The sequence below is a fragment of the Battus philenor genome, unplaced genomic scaffold (genome assembly GCF_028537555.1).
Source record: "Battus philenor isolate CCGP_79_NKW_IND1 unplaced genomic scaffold, ilBatPhil1.0.hap1 SCAF_15, whole genome shotgun sequence".
Classification (NCBI taxonomy): Eukaryota; Metazoa; Arthropoda; class Insecta; order Lepidoptera; family Papilionidae; genus Battus; species Battus philenor.
In genome coordinates, this window is record NW_027181677.1 from 9432724 (window position 1) to 9450230 (window position 17507).

Here is a 17507-nt window from a genome sequence, read left to right on the forward strand (position 1 = left end):
CGGTTTCAAATAAATTACTCATTTTAAAATATTCAGAAATACCATGTCATACAAACTTTTTATAAAAAAATTAACTATAAAGTCAGTAATAAGAATTTACAATCACCCAGCATAGCGATTTCTAATATGTGGTACGCATATTCTTAAAGATAAGGGGGGCTCATTAACGCTTCATGGTAATTGTATTACGTTAATGTATCACACCAAAAATCAAATGTTTTTATTCGAAATTCATTGTCTTTGCCAGCAACTGTTATAAGAATATCCATAAAAACAATAACAAGATGTGACTACTTTGGCGTATAAAAAAAATTGAACACTCACTGTGCAGAAGATTCTCAAAAATTTATTTGCTTTTGATATGTAGAACTAAAATATTTAAGGAGCTCAAGGACTGTCGTTTGTTATAACTGGCGCGTTCCATATTCATTAGCCGACGGTTTGTTCAGGAGGTCCACCGGAACCAGTTAAACTTCGAAAATGGTCAATGAGCAAAGAAAAATCTAGAACCTCTGGCATACAGTTTAAAGTTAGCGACTTCAGTGAATGTCATTTTAGTTCGCGGACCACTCTGTTCCCGCGAACTTATTTCGACAAAATTGTAACAGTCCGCAAGGCTATCAATGTCGGCTTCAGCAGAAAGAATGAGTGAATATCATTAAACTTATTATGCCCTAATAAAGTGTAGATTAGCACAGAAAATCCTACGGCAGTCTTGATGCTGGCTAGTAAATTGTTTATTTAATCAAAGGGCGCCTAGCTTTAAGTTCGCATAGGACACTTGAAAGAGTGGTTGGTGGGTAAGAGATCCCAAAGGGAGGTCTTTGCTTAAGCTGTCCTTCGAAACGCTTTAATCATGTTTCAAACATGCGCGAGAAAGCCGAAACTTTTCATAATTGCATGCAGCTATAATGTTATCGGGAGAATAGGTAAAATTTATTTTAATAAATATAGATTAGTGTTAAGCTTAAAGTTTTGTCGGCACTTAATAACTAAAAAAAATTATAAATAAGCGAACATGAGTAATGGCAGCTGATTTTGTCAAATATTATATAGTATTCTCATTTAACTAAATTTTTATCACAATTTTAATATGCTTGCAGTAACTATTAGTGAATGCTTAAAATGAAGCGACTTGATGAATGACAGTTGCATATCACGTTGACAGCTACCTCAAACGTCAACTTGACAGAGTTATATTATTATTTACTGTGTATTTGCTTTAAAAGCCAAAGCACTATTTGTTCTTGAGGTGGAGTATAATTTTTAATAAAATTTCGAAAATAGTTTGAGTCTCAATATGTCAGTACCACCGCAAGCATTCGTTAATAAAAATAAAAAACACTTTTTGGGTATTCCCGCTCCTTTAGGTTATGTCGCTGGTGTTGGTCGAGGGTAAAGTTACTTAAATGTATACATACATGATTTAATTTAATCCTAAAATTGCTATCACCTACATATTTTCTTTTAATTTATTTCAGTGCAACTGGATTTACTACACGGTCGGACATCGGGCCCGCCAGAGATGCTAATGATGTTTCGTAAGTATTTAGAACCTTTTATTATAAAAATCCATTACTATAAACTAAAAAAATGTACTTTTTTTCAGTGACGATCGACATGCTCCTCCAGCAGCAAAGCGTAAGAAAACAGAAGAAGAGGATGATGATGAAGATTTGAACGATTCAAACTATGACGAATTCTCTGGATATAGTGGGTCACTGTTCTCAAAAGTAAGAAGGAAATTATTTCATATTAACCTTGTTTTTGCTTGTGGCAATATTTATAACATTAAGATATATGGTGCAGTATAAAATTAAAAGAAATTTTGTACACAATGTAAATGATATTAACCTATTTATTTAGGAAATGTTGGAAATTTCGCACCAAATGGGTATATTAGGTTTTATACTTTAATCAGCATAAATTGAATATTATGAGTCTTCTCTTGACTAACACTTCAGGCAAAAATAAATTTATTTAAAAAACACAAGAGATAAATGATTTATGGGAATTCAATTTTTTGTGTCTTTATAATTTTATAGGATCCTTATGACAAAGATGATGCAGAAGCTGATGCAATATATGAATCTATTGACAAAAGAATGGACGAAAAGAGGAAAGAGTATAGAGAGAAACGACTTAAAGAAGACTTGGAGAGATATCGCCAAGAAAGGTAAACATTTTCAATTTTTTTTTTATCTTTTAGGGGTTACTTTCGTTTCCCAAATTTTAAAGTGATATAGAATTTAGAAAAGTCATGTTAAACATATAGAAAAGGGTTTGTTTAATCATCCAGCATGCTGTATAAATATAAATAAATTACAATTAAAAAATAAATTTTCATTTCAAATTATCTATCTATGGACCTAAATCGAAAGAATTAAAATTGGATGAGTTAATTTTTTATAGTTAAATTTTGAAATAAAAAATCAAATTAAGTCACAAAAAAGTTAGTAAAAATATGAATATTCCAAAAAAGTACCAAAATTAATAGTAATCTTTAGGAGAGGTCTATGACTGAAGTGATTATGATGATACTAATCTTCCTAGTTCAAAGCCAATAAATGTAACCATTAAAGTATTAGTAATAAATAATAACATTTACCATGGGATCATACAAGATCATTACAAATTATTATTAATTTTTTTTTATTTCCAGACCAAAAATTCAACAGCAATTTTCAGACTTAAAAAGAGAACTTAAGGTTGTGACAGAAGATGAGTGGGCAGCTATACCAGAAGTAGGTGATGCTCGAAATAGGAAACAAAGGAATCCTCGTGCTGAGAAATTTACACCATTACCAGACAGCGTGCTCTCAAGAAACCTTGGTGGAGAGTCCAGCTCATCTATTGACCCAGGATCTGGTCTTGCTTCAATGATGCCTGGTGTTACGACCCCTGGCATGCTTACACCATCAGGTAAACTCTATTTTTTAATGTGAATATAGGTGTAGAGCACTGTACTAAAATACTATTTGTTCCCATCTAAAGTACCTTAAAAGTCTAATATCGAGAAATGGCAACCTGTATCTTGCAAGCCGCATGTGGCTCTTTGAAAGTTCATTTGCAAAAAAAAATTGTTAGCAAGATTATTTAACATATCCAAGTTTCTACATTATTTTTATGTTTATATATAAAAAATAGTCAAAATTTCATGTTTTTGAAATGACAATTTAGGGATAACAGATGTGAAATACTTATTGCAATTTTCTAACAAATATACTTTATTCATGTTTTCAATAAACATAATTTGCTTTAATTATTAAAAAAAAATATTTGAAATTCTTTCCCTTCCTTTTAAATACCTATTTAATTATGGCTCCAAAAAATATTCTAATTTGAAAAATGGCTTTGATGAAAGAGCTTGGCCACCTCTGATGTATTTTCTATTTATTAAATATATTTTGGAGAAACTTTATTTGATGTGATTTCTTATATGGCCTTTTATTTATTTTACTATTATTTTACTTTACTTTTATTACAGATCATCTTTTTAAGTACTGCTATTTCTGCATCTTCTTTTATTTTTAAAAACAGTTCATCTTCATCAATATTGTCACTCATTGTTATTGTGTGTGACATTACAATAAAATACTGTCAACAATGGTTTGTTATATTATTTTTAAAAAATTATGTTCTCTTGTTTCCCCAGGTGACTTGGATTTAAGAAAGATAGGACAAGCAAGAAACACACTTATGACAGTAAAGCTCTCCCAAGTGTCAGATTCAGTTACTGGTCAAACAGTTGTTGACCCTAAAGGCTATTTAACAGACTTGCAGTCTATGATTCCAACTTATGGTGGAGATATTAATGATATCAAAAAGGCCCGTTTGTTGTTGAAGTCGGTTAGAGAAACAAATCCAAATCATCCCCCTGCATGGATTGCTAGTGCACGACTGGAGGAAGTTACAGGTAACATATAATGGCTAATGCTAATTGCACAATTTATTGATGTGATGTATAGTGTAAGTGCTACTGAAATGGGGCAAGGAAGTAAGAACATGAGTGGCATTACTACAAGCATTGACAGAATTGAGCAGCCAATACTCCCCTTGTTCGCCATGTGCACAACTAAGGTGTGGTACAGCAGTTTTGGTGGCACTTTACTACATTTACTATGGAAATATTACCAGATAGCAGACACTGGGTTGCATACTTATTGAAGTCATTTTTAGCTTCAATGAGATATTGTTATGATTTTTTACTTGTGCTCACGCAGGCAGGCTTAGTTAACAGTCTCACTCTCCCATTTACATTCAGAATTTTTTGGAAGTTCTTTCCATATTAAGCAAATACTTTAACTTTAAATAAGTCCTCTGCTAAATATTAACCAAATTAAGAAAAATCAAGGTCAATTTCCTTTCTCAATGTTGTCTCAATTCCTCAAATTTTTGCTAACATTAATCAGATGGTTTAAAAAATGGATTTTTTTTGAATATTCTTTGTGTGTAATCACCTCTCTTCATTTTAATGTGATAAAATACAACAAGATGTATATGTGATAATCGAGATATCTCTACAACCATATGACTTAGAGACATGAATTTTGTAGGAATATACATTTTTTGAAATATTTTTTAATGATTTTTATTTATTGTATTTCATAATATTATATTTATATTCCTTCATTAGGCAAGGTGCAATCCGCCCGTAATTTGATAATGAAGGGCTGTGAGGTGAACCCCAGCAGTGAGGAGTTATGGCTGGAGGCAGCTCGGCTACAGCCAAGCGATACCGCAAGAGCTGTTATAGCTCATGCTGCAAGGAACCTTCCACACAGTGTCAGAATTTGGGTCAAAGCAGCAGATTTAGAGCAGGAAACTAAGGTAGGAATAATATCACATTATCTTTGTTATAATTATACATATTTACTAGGGAAGCACACCACATAAAAATTTGTGTCTATTGCAAAAAATTATGTAGAGTTCCATCATGGAGTCTAATTCAAAAAGTAGAACAAAAGTGTTATTGACGATTTTACTAATTAAGAAATAACATTAACCAATATTATGTGATGCCAGTTAACATTTGGTACACTCTAACAGAAAATCAATGGTTTCAGAAAGAAATAACACAATGATAATATAGTAAGAAAAAACTTTTTCGAAATTTAGATTGTTGTATAAAAAAGAAATTATTACCCTGATAGACCCTTGAACCCTATAGACTTTATCTGTCGCCTTCCAATAGGAAAAATAAATTTGACATATTTCAGAGTAATCACTTTAAACAGGATGATTAGAAACAAATGAAAAATTTCAAAGGTTTCATGCTTACAACAACAACAAGAGAGCATAACGATTTAAAATTTTTTTGGGTTTTAAAACACTGAGTACGATAAAAAAATTTAAAAGGCTTTAATTAATTCATTATTATTTCTAAGATAAATTTATTTATTTATCAATATTTTCTTTCTGGGGCAAGTGCAATCCTAATATGTTTGATAATATGTAATGAACCGTAATATGCATTACATGCTATAAGTAAATATATTACATACAAATATATGTATGTCTATGTATGTTTTGTATATGTTAACCACCTATTATTTATACTTCTACCTTTTCCATACTATGGCTGCCTGTAAGAGATTGCCTTGTGTGATAAGACCGCCCATTGTACTTTATTGTTTATTATTATGAAACTATTCAAATGTATCCTAGGGTGTACAATGAATAATATTAAATAAATAAATAAATGAAACAGATTTTTTCTTCATCTTTTTTCAGGCGAAACGTCGTGTCTATCGCAAAGCTTTGGAGCACATTCCTAATTCAGTGCGTTTATGGAAAGCCGCTGTTGAGTTGGAAAATCCAGAAGATGCACGCATTCTTCTTTCCAGAGCAGTAGAGTGTTGTCCAACCAGTGTAGAGCTTTGGCTGGCCTTAGCACGTCTAGAAACTTACGAAAATGCTAGAAAAGTTTTGAATAAAGCTCGCGAAAATATTCCAACAGACAGACAGATTTGGGTAACTGCAGCTAAACTGGAAGAAGCTCATGGTGAGTTTTAAAATGTTGTTACAAATATCATCATCACAGTAATTTAGATGCGGGCAAGATTGCCGTTCAGTAGGCGTCTATCAACTGACATGATGACTTATTACTTGAACTTGCGGTTGACGCGTTATGTATATATATATATATATATATATATATATATATACATACATACATATATATATATGTGTATATATATATATATATTTATATACGTGAGATAGCGCATCGTTAGCTTATTTAAGATATTTTGGCTAGGCTATAAATGTCTCAATAACCGAGATCTGAAGTAAAATCGAGATCGTCCCATAACAAACAAGCAAAACATTTCGGTGAAAGAACAATGGCTCATATCAGATAAAAAGACCAGGAGTATAATTTATAATCCTTGTTTGTATCTATAATATTTTTCTTATAGTGTTAAGCTATGCTGTATAGTGATAATAATACGCAATTGATTTTTAATAATATTAATAATGTTCAACATGTCGCCGGAACCTCCTTTAATCATAGGTGCCTATATCAGGAGACCTTGCTCTTCTATAACCAAAATTATATTTTTAGATGTTATAAAAATGAATAAATACTTTGGAAGAAATATATTAACATGTTTTTAATTATACAACATTATAATGCCATTTTTGCTATGATTAATGCATTAATATTTAAAGTATAATTTTTTTTCGGTTTATGATTATATAAGAAAATCGACAATGTTCAAGCTTGTCAAAAATGTATATGATGTATTTAGATAACAATATATTCAGATAATTTTTTACATTTAAGGTAATACTCATATGGTGGAGAAGATTATTGATCGTGCAATAACATCTCTCAGCGCAAATGGTGTTGAGATAAACCGGGAGCACTGGTTCAAGGAAGCTATGGAGGCAGAGAAATCCGGAGCGGTTAATACTTGTCAGGTGTGAATATTGCCAATGGTTATTAATATATAGCACAAGTTTCTATATTGAGGACTAACAAACGTTTAATTATTATAATTGTTTTAGTCTCAGGATGTTTACTGCTGGACATGGGCATCGTACATAAATTTCCAAAAGGGCCATTTGGAAGTGGCTAGCATCTAGCACAGTGCTTCCCAATGTTCGGTCTACGCCCCACGAGGGGCCAATTTGATTGTTAACGGGGAGCAATTTGAAAATGCACTCTACACTAGTTTAACCCTATCGCTTTAATATTGAAATGATGTATGTTACATAGGGAGGCGTAAGAGTTTTAGAAAGGCTTAGGGTATGGCAACAGGTTGGGAAATACTGATCTAGCCTCTACCTACAACCTTAACAAGGTTTCTTGGCCACCTTGCGGATGAACGTCCTGCGCATTTGCTAGTCATGTCAGAATCTTGAGTCTCCGACGGCAATCTGTAGCTTGCACTGCAACTTGTCAACACCCAGACTGCAATCCATCCTGTACAAGAAACTCTTTAACTAGGTTTTTTTTCACAAAACATATTAAATATGTGAATGTTCATTCTTACAATAATTAATAGATTATCATCTTAGACAGCTAAAGTTTATTATGACGCTTACGACATTTTACGTTAGACCTCTTTGAGGACGTGAAATAGAAAGAGAATATATTTGAAGTATTACAAGCTTGGATTTTTCCATGAGTTCTTTTTACTAGAGACAGACATTCATATCTGAAGCCAAGCATATATGTAACAATATATTAAGATGTATGATATGCCTTGAGAGGTTACAGTTTCTCATTTCACTAATATAATTTTCTTATAGGCTATCATTCGTTCTGTTATCGGACATGGAATTGAACCCGAAGACCAGAAACACACGTGGATGGAGGATGCTGAAGCTGTAAGTCATTAATCAAACTATATCCTATTAGCATTTCACATTATTCGATCAATTAATATAATCGTAATCGCTGCTGCTCATATCTTTTCTGTTGGTCTTTATCTATGTAATATGATTCCTTCATGAATAAGTTACTATGACCAATTAATATAGGAGCATTCTTATCCATCACAAAGATTATGATCAGATATAGGATCATCATCATCTGCTGCACCAAAGTCTCGCCTATAGGTTTCTAATAGACGACTATAGGAAAGTTGTCCATTCAACTTGTGTATGGATCTTGTTATGGTCTTTCGATAAGCTTGCCGGTCTGTGGTCTCCATTCCATACCCTTAAAACTGAATAGACTAATGCATATTTACGTTAATTTTCTTTTAAAAAATTTATTAAATTTTCAACTGAAGGCAAAAAGAAATTTTATAAAAGTTTTAAAAAAAAGTTTCTTAAAAAATTGCCTTTTAATAATATAACTACTTGTAAGTGTTGCAGCCGCCTGGCATCGGAAAGTAATAGCGATCAATGATTCCAATATTGACAATTTGTTTTTCATCAGTGTGCGAACGAGGGCGCCTACGAATGCGCGCGAGCTGTATACGGATACGCCTTATCTGTGTTCCCTTCCAAAAAATCAATATGGCTGCGGGCGGCTTACCTTGAGAAACAACACGGAACTCGAGCCAGCCTCGAGTCCTTACTCCAGAGAGCCGTGGCGCATTGTCCCAAGTCTGAAGTACTGTGGCTTATGGGAGCCAAGTCTAAGTGGTTGGCAGGTAAGTTGGTTTTCGTCATTATCACCATTTACTACTACTACTTTGGATCCTTCGCTGCTGGACATAAGCCATCCTGGTAGATTTCCAAGATAGGCAGGAAGCAGCCACCTTGTAGGTATACATCTCCACTCCAAAAGCGTAAAGCCCCAGCCGCCATCTATTCTCCTCTTGGTGGCCTGCTCACTGCCAGTATAACTTGTCAATCCACAGAGCTATCTGTGTAACTTTTATTCGTGTACTGAATTCTTTATATAACTTCAAATGAAATTTAGAAAAAAAACAAGTTGTTGAACCTTATATGATATGTAATACCACAAAAAGAAAACAGTGAGTATTTAATTATTAATATGCGAAGAACCAGTTATTAAATAGGCACATGTAAACAAAACTTTACAATTTTATAGTCATCTGTGCTTTTCTACTTACTTAGAAAAGTGGTGAAAGGACGTTTTATTAACCCGAATATAGATAGTATAATAGAGTATCCGGAATTTGTTTCGGTATTATTTTTCGCTCCAGTTTTAATACCGATTATTTTTAAAACACCGATGTTTCTGATATTATTTTAACAATAAATACAATAATGCAAAACATAAATATGTAAAACTCACATCAAAATATATTTTTTAAATAATATTAAGAAATTGGAGACGTCCATTTTAGCTCCAAAAATAATATATACAGGTAATTTTAATGTTTAGTGATCCGAATTTTGATTCGCCTTTTACGCACTACGTTATTTATTATTGGGACCTTGAATAAGTTCTCGCTGTTTTTTGAAAGATGGCGTTGCGGCACTCTGTGCCTGGAATTTCGTATGGTAACAAATCACCAAAGTAGTGCTATATGTAACCTCAAATTATAGTAGAATAGAGTTTACCACAGTGTCAACTACATATTTATTTGCCTTTTGTGAAAATGTGTACTTTTGTGCCAAATAAAGTGTTTTTGCGGGGAATTTTATTGCACTGCTTTATTCAGAAAAAATCTGCAGCAGAAGCACACAGAATTCTCGTTGAGACATATGGTGACAATGCTTTGTCTAATACAATGTGCAGACTGGTTTAGGCGCTTCAAAAGTAATGATTTTGACCTTGAAGACAAAGAGCGTTCTGGAGCACCGACATAATTTGAAGACAAAAAATTGGAGGCATTGCTTGAAGAAGATCCATGTCAGACGTTAGTAGAACTTGGGAAAACGTTACAAGTAGATGCGTCAACAGTTTCAAAACGTTTAAAAGCGTTAGGAATGATTCAAAAGTAAGGACATTGGGTGCCGTATGAGTTGAAGCCGAGAGACGTAGAGCGACGTTTTCTCATGTGTGAATTGTTGCTTCAACGACAAAAGAGAAAAGGTTTTCTGCACCGTATCGTCACTGGGGATGAAAAGTGGATTCACTACGACAATCCAAAGCGAAAAAAATCGTGGGGTATACCGAGTCACGCATCAACATCGTCGCCTAAACCAAATATCCATGGTTCTAAGCTTCTTCTCTGCATTTGGTGGGATCAGCGGGGCGTAATTTATTATGAGCTGCTTAAACCTAATGAAACTATCACGGGAGCTCGCTATCGACTTCAGTTGATGCGTTTGAGTCGCGCTCTGAAAGAAAAGCGGCCACTATACGAGCAGAGACACGACAAAGTGATTTTATTACATGATAATGCTCGGCCACATGTGGCAAAACCAGTCAAAACTTACCAGGAAACACTTCAATGGAAGTTTTACCCCACCCGCCGTATTCACCGGACATAGCCCCCTCCGATTACCACTTGTTTCGGTCGATGGCGCACGGTTTAAGCGAGCAGCGCTTCCATTTATTTGAAGAAGCCGAAAAATGGCTTAATTCATGGATTGCCTCGAAAGATGTCATTTTTCCGACGAGGGATTCAATTGCTACCAGACAGATAGAGGGAGAAAGTGGTCTTTAATGATGGACAATACTTTGAGTAATGTCATTGTAAGCATTGTATTTTAAATATTTTTTTTTTTTTTAAAAAAAACAGCGAGAACTTATTCAAGGTCCTAATATATATACATATTCAAATGAGCTATATGTTTATTCACCTCTAAAGCTTTTATGTCTATACCTAATCTTGTATATTATCTTTGAAATATTCTTATTCGATTTACTAAAATAACTTTTGTAATTTATTTTCACTGAATAATCAAATAGCTTTAGTAAGGTTAGTACTTTTAATTTATTTCAGGTGATGTACCCGCTGCGAGAGGTATATTGTCGTTGGCTTTCCAAGCAAATCCAAACTCGGAGGAGATCTGGTTGGCTGCTGTGAAATTGGAAAGTGAAAATAAAGAATACGACAGAGCGAGGCGCTTATTGGCCAAGGCTCGTGCTTCAGCCCCTACGCCCAGGGTGAGTATTCCATTGATTCATATTCCTGTGAGATTCGAACCGTTTTAGACAGTCAACCCATTAAATATTTATATTATTATAAAATTATTTTTATTTCCATTTAGGTTATGATAAAATCTGCAAGACTGGAATGGGCCTTGAATAATCTGGACGAGGCGCTTAAACTACTGGAAGAGGCGATAAAGGTATTCGGAGACTATGCCAAGTTGCACATGATGAAGGGACAAATCGAGGAACAGATGGCCAAAGACGACGATGCGCACAACACGTACACGCAGGGAGTAAGTGCCTTATTACTATTTCAGCTGTAAGACGTCTACCGTTTGGACACAGGTCTCAAACAAAGAGTATAAATATAACCGGTTGGAACCGGCCTGTATCAAGCGTCTTCTAATAACCTTAAACAGGTCTTCTGTCCCCCTTTGGGGTCCTGTGCATGTCCATTTATGAGTCATCGTCATGATTTTATCTGATAGACGTCCGCTGCAAGGCACGGGCCACCTCCTGGACCGTCACGACGACCAGTCTTGCTCTGTCCTCATTCAGTTCTAACGACTTTAACTATATCGTCGGTCAATCCGGTTGAGGGCCTACCCACGCCGCGTCTACCGGCCTTTATGACTATTCAAAATATATCATTGAAAGTATTTTTTATGAATAATCAGAAATCGAATATTCAGGTGCATATACATACATACCTAAAGTGTAACGGTTAGCATATTATAGAGAGCAATTTTGTCAAAAATATCTCGCGATGCGAATGAGCGAGTGTGACAGATAACTATACGGGCTTGTGCGAGTGAGACAACAAGCTACCGTAGTTTGTTCTTGTTAACGTGTTAATTTATCTATTAGTAACACAGCTCAGAAGCTGTCTCTATATTTAGCAAAGTATAATATTAGTCAAATAAGCATTCGAATATTTATTTTTTACTAATAAATCCTAATTATTCATAAAAGAGTAAAATATTCTATATATTATATTGCCGTAATACTTTCGCAAACATTGACAGTTTCTGATCTGACTTTGTTCAGTCCAATTTAATGCGAGAAATAAAAAGGGGTGTGCTTACTAATTCTGTCTAATTCCAAATACAAAAGTATATGGCATTGTTAATGTATTATAAAAAGACATGTGAACATATCCCTACATTTTTGTAACTAAATTATGTACTATTTACAGTTAAAGAAATGCGCAACTAGCGTTCCGATGTGGATACTGCTTTCTCGGCTGGAAGAAAAATTGAAACACGTTACTAAAGCGAGATCGGTACTTGAGAAGGCGCGTTTACGAAATCCAAAGAATCCAGAATTATGGTAAGTTATTGAAATATATAATAATTTTATACGTTTACTTGTATATGCAAAAGTATGTGCAATTTTGAAAGATTGTTTAAAAAATAGTAATAATTATTTAAAAATAATATTTTGTTTTTATAAATAAACTTATAACACGAAGATTGCTATGGCGACTTGTGGAGTCTCTTTCTAGATGTAGATATATATACGTCAACTAGTACTTGAAATTGCTGCAAAGGTTTTTTACGTGGCCTCGCCATACCTATCTTGACAGAGAAACGACGGGTTGTATCGAGGACACAATCCGTCGCCAAAGTTGTTTAGTTTATGAATATATATTTTTTTCATAGGTTAGAGAGTGTACGACTTGAGAGACGAAATGGAAGCGCCGAGATAGCGAACGCTGTTATGGCAAAAGCTCTACAGGAGTGTCCGAGCGCGGGCCGACTTTGGGCGGAGGCGATCTTCATGGAGTCACGTCCACAGAGGAAAACGAAGAGTGTAAGTCTTAGAGATATTTTTCAATGATATTAACTTGTAAAATTCTTCATTTGTGCAAAACACTTACACGAACATTCATTTTTAGTTATTCTTAACTTTCATATTCATGCTAGAAATCAAGGTACTGTGATTTTTAAACCGTACCATAAAACACCGTCATATCTGTCCGTCTATATAGAACGCAAGCAATCCACATAAAACAGCTATGTTGTTTACTTAATGCAATAGTGTTTCATTTCAGTTAGCATAGAATATAATTCTATACTCATAGTGTTTAAAGTAATAAAAGGTTTTTGAATATCAGGTGGACGCGTTGAAGAAATGCGAGCACGACGCACACGTGCTATTGGCCGTCTCGCAGCTGTTTTGGACCGAGAGGAAGCTGAACAAATGCCGCGAGTGGTTCAACCGAACAGTGAGTTTTATCTGTTCTATCTTATTGTACTCTTATATTGTAAACCCCCTCATTGAACTTTGTTCAGGCGAATACTTAAAAGTTGTTACGATCTAGAAAAAAAGCCTATGATCAATCAGATCAGCCGTTAGATGTCTACTGCTAGATATATCCAGGTTTGCGACAGACTGGATTGACTGCTTTTTTAAGGTCGTTTAGCAACCTGTTAAGAAAATAGAAAATCTAGGGGGTAGGCACAGACATTTAATTTATTTACTACAGGAATGGTTGGAAGCATCCTAAATCGGAATATTTCCAACAGGGTCGGTTAGAAGGAGCCCACTTCTACCGTTTTCCAATGATCTTTAAGTCGCCTATCCACCTATTATGAGAATTTTCAACGCTGCGCTCAACTGTTCTTGGTCTCCGACTTAGAACCTCAAAACTCTGACACTCATCTGTTTTATTCATAATTTATCATGATATCAGTCGAGGGACGTCTACTGCAGAATAGACCTCCCCATATATCTACAATAAGACCCGTTGTTACACGTAATGCTTGTATAAAACGTTCTCTTTATATGTTTAGGTAAAAATAGATCCAGATTTAGGCGATGCGTGGGCCTTTTTCTACAAATTCGAGTTGCTCCACGGCAACGAGTCACAGCAGGAGGACGTGAAGACGCGGTGTAAGGCGGCCGAGCCACACCACGGAGAGTACTGGTGCCGGGTCTCCAAAGACATCGCCAACTGGTGCTTTAGCACCGAACAGATCCTTTTACTGGTCGCCAAGAACTTACCCGTGCCTACGTAATGCATACGTTAAAGAAGTATCCTTTAATAAGTTCTGAAATTTACGCGTATAATCGACGAGTTACAGCCTAAGTTGAGGTCCCTCGGAGGGCCCTTAAGTTTAGTCACTCAATGGAACCTCTGCCGAAGAGTTCAGCGGCCTCCGAATCCGATGAAATCGTCTTATATAAATGTCGGACCCTCTAGCGTCGCTACTCTAAAAGAGGTCTTAGACTAGGCGCCCTCTGCGCCTTCCCACCTCGGACCTCTGGAATCTGCAAATGTCATTTTGCAGCAGTGAGGATCCGGTCGCAAAAAAGCGAGTTTTACTCATAAAATAACAATAATTTTTTATGTACTATATTGCAGTTTATTTTTATGTTCCCGTCGTTTCTGGTAATGTCATAAAAAATTGTATCGTTTCAGTTTACTGTTTAAATCCCAAAGTAACAGTGAAGCTACCGAAACCGCTGTACCGCACCTGGGTATGCGCGCGGCAAGACGTTGGTTCTTATGCTCTTCGTGCTCGACCCTTAACTTACCCATTTTTTTAAGCGCGGTACAGCAGTTTCGGTGGCACTACAAAAAACTGCTATCAACATTATCTATAATGGATGAAAAACATTAATGATATTTTATTTTCAAAAACAATTCTCTTTGTATCCATTTGCTTATCAGAGAAAATTGTTATGATTTATGTTTTTAGTATGTTATACATGTAGTAACATGTATTTTTTGACTTCATTTGCCAGACAAAAAAATAGTCATTATTTAGTTAATTGCCTTTGTTCATTTAATTAATTATTTAATGGATTCAGGCGTTACATTGCGGAAGTCCATCCTAAATAAGAAAGGACCAATATCTAGCCACCTCCGCACATGCAGTGGTTGTCGTGCATGAAAGTGCACCGCCCGCCAGCAGAGCAGCAGAATTTACGGTGGCGGTTGTGTGGTTGGCATTGTCTGTCGCATGCGCATTTACGAGCGGGCTGGCGGGCGGTGCACTTTCATGCACGACAACCACTGCATGTGCGGAGGTGGCTAGATATTGGTCCTTTCTTATTTAATTAATTGTTTATATTTAGGTACAGTAATTAGCTCAAAATAAGTTTAAATGCTAAAGGATGAATATTAGTTTTATTTTCCAATAAAAACATAATACATTATCCCCTTTAAGATACATATCCATTTTATTAACATTCTTGCTATATAAAAATTACCATTTTTCTGAACCGATAAAATATTTATTTTTAAACTAAAACACTTCAGGCATTCGCCATCTTCTTTTTCTCTCAGCCGATAGATGCACATTGAACGGTATAGGCCTTCTCCGAACATCGCCGATATTGCGCTGCCTACATCCAGCGATTTTTTGCGGCTCTTTGCCGTTGGTCCACCTTGTGGGAACCCTACCCACGCCGTCTACTGGCTCATGTACCCGCGAAAATTTGTGACCTTAGTTTTTCTGTGGATCTCCTCATTTCTAATTCGATCTCGCAGCGAAAAACTCTCTAGCTGACCTGGAGGTTTTTTATGAGGTTCATCGTAAGCGAATAATACGTTTCCTATCTGTATGATAACATACTCCTCGAAGTTAATCGATTTAAAGATGGTCTTATTAAAATTGATTTCAATCATTGTTAGATATTTGCCGTGTTTGAATAACATCTATAAGAATCCAAAAAGATAACGATGGCATTAATAACAATCGCATTAAATTTAATAAATCTTCTAGTAATGTCTCAAAACGTTTTTTTTTTTAATTTTGCGTAATATTCTACGCCACCAATGAAAAAAAATTAAAATCCTAACGTACAAAAAGTTTCAGTCTTAATTAATTTAATTACTAATTAACTTCGAGCATCAAACTTTTGTGATCAAATTGGGAAAATTATCTGCATTTATAGTATATAATATTATACTATAAGCTTAATTAAGTACAAAATGTAGTTCTATACCACGTGGACATTAATAAAAGGTATATCTGTATTTTTAAAAGAAAATTAGATTCTTAAGAATGTTACGTCTCCAAGCACATGAGATGACGATTTCTGTATTAAATATGTTTGAATATGATGCATTATGTATACAGTTTAAGTTATTCATCCTAAATTAATATTAGGATATAGACCAAAACAATTAATTAATTGTGAATTAAATGAATTAAAAATATTTTTCTTTTATTTTAAACTGTGACCCTAAATAGTTTCTTTTCTATGTTGTACTTTCATATTGTTAACCGCATAGGGTAATTTACAGTGATTATGTTTGTACCTCTTGAGAGTGACAGAAGAGTCCAATTTCAAGTTTTCAGTTAAGAATGGCATCCTTTAAAATTGAAGCTACGAGGGCTCCAAACGTGATTTGATGACAAAAGCTCACAACAAAATCGGTCAGATTTATTTTTTTCACATATATTAAATAATGCACATTGATCTTTGGAAAGAGACTATTGTCGAATTTCGGCTTCTTAGAGCATTATCTCTGTCCCACACTACCTTTGTGACGTTTTGTCAGTCGTGCGACAAAGATAACGCTCTACGAAGCCAAAATTAGCCGATTGTCTCTTTCCTAAGGTTGATGTGCAATATTTGTCACCGGGTATTGAAGTTTCTAAAATTTTAAAGAAGACCGGAATACGAAGAGTGCCTTGCTTCGTTCGTCAAGCGACAACAAAGGCTGGAGACGCTTGGCGAATGTAATAGGAAGTATGTAGAAGGCTTCCTCAACGAGGAACTTCTTCTCCGACGCAGAGACGACCTATCATGTACTGCGCACAGTGGAGCTAAACACGCGTCTGGCCCAAATGTTCACGGGGCACGGGGGATTCTCAGAGTACCTATACTGGTTTAAGCTTAAAGAGAGTTCCTCTTGCACCTGTGACCTGCGCTGGACCAGACCGTGGTGCACGCAATTACTTGCTGTCCCGTATATTGAGGCTTGCGAAGTGGAAAAGGGAGCATTGCTTGCGGCCACATCGCTTCCCCTTTTGGAAGAGGAGGAGAGCCGCCACACTTTCTTGCGGTTTTGTTACAGAATGGTGGATAACGTAATTAGACATAACAAAGTCGTGTAACAGAAAGTGTGGCGAGGGATGGGAGGTGATGCGTAAATATAATGTGGGTCAATTCTGTATGTTTTTTTTTTCAATTCTGTATGTTGAATGTATGTTGAATGATAGAAAATATGAAGGATGAAAGAGGAAATAAAAAGAGGGACGGTGAAAGTAGAAGGGTCTCCCTGTCACGAAAACAAGATGAAGAGAAGAGTATTTATACAAAAGAAGAATATAGATAAATTTAGAATCTTGCAATACAAAATACGAGATAAATATGTCTTAACTATTTTCGTTCACGAAATGAAAGTTATCGCATCTCTGCGTATTATAAACACTTTTTACACATAAAAGATCTATAAATAATGCACGTGTTTGTGCGTTTGAGTTGTGAGCGTGCCCTGGCGTAGCGCCAACACAATGCGCATGCGCGATAAATAGCTTACACGAATTTTTCACTTCTTTCTAATTCTGAAAGCAAA

At 35.2% G+C, this 17507-nt stretch overlaps 1 protein-coding gene across 1 annotated transcript; it reads left to right on the forward strand.

Annotated features, from left to right (window-relative positions):
• The first annotated feature begins 1195 nt into the window (after nucleotides 1-1195).
• Nucleotides 1196-14516, forward strand: Prp6 (pre-mRNA processing factor 6). The gene is made up of 17 exons (XM_068761526.1): nucleotides 1196-1395; nucleotides 1482-1541; nucleotides 1610-1733; nucleotides 2046-2176; nucleotides 2663-2922; nucleotides 3656-3916; nucleotides 4637-4830; nucleotides 5734-6004; nucleotides 6788-6924; nucleotides 7759-7836; nucleotides 8393-8609; nucleotides 10821-10984; nucleotides 11089-11265; nucleotides 12168-12301; nucleotides 12634-12784; nucleotides 13089-13199; nucleotides 13768-14516. The coding sequence occupies exons 1-17, from the start codon at nucleotides 1301-1303 to the stop codon at nucleotides 13990-13992; spliced, it is 2790 nt and encodes a 929-aa protein (XP_068617627.1). The 5' UTR covers nucleotides 1196-1300; the 3' UTR covers nucleotides 13993-14516.
• Nucleotides 14517-17507: the final 2991 nt, after the last annotated feature.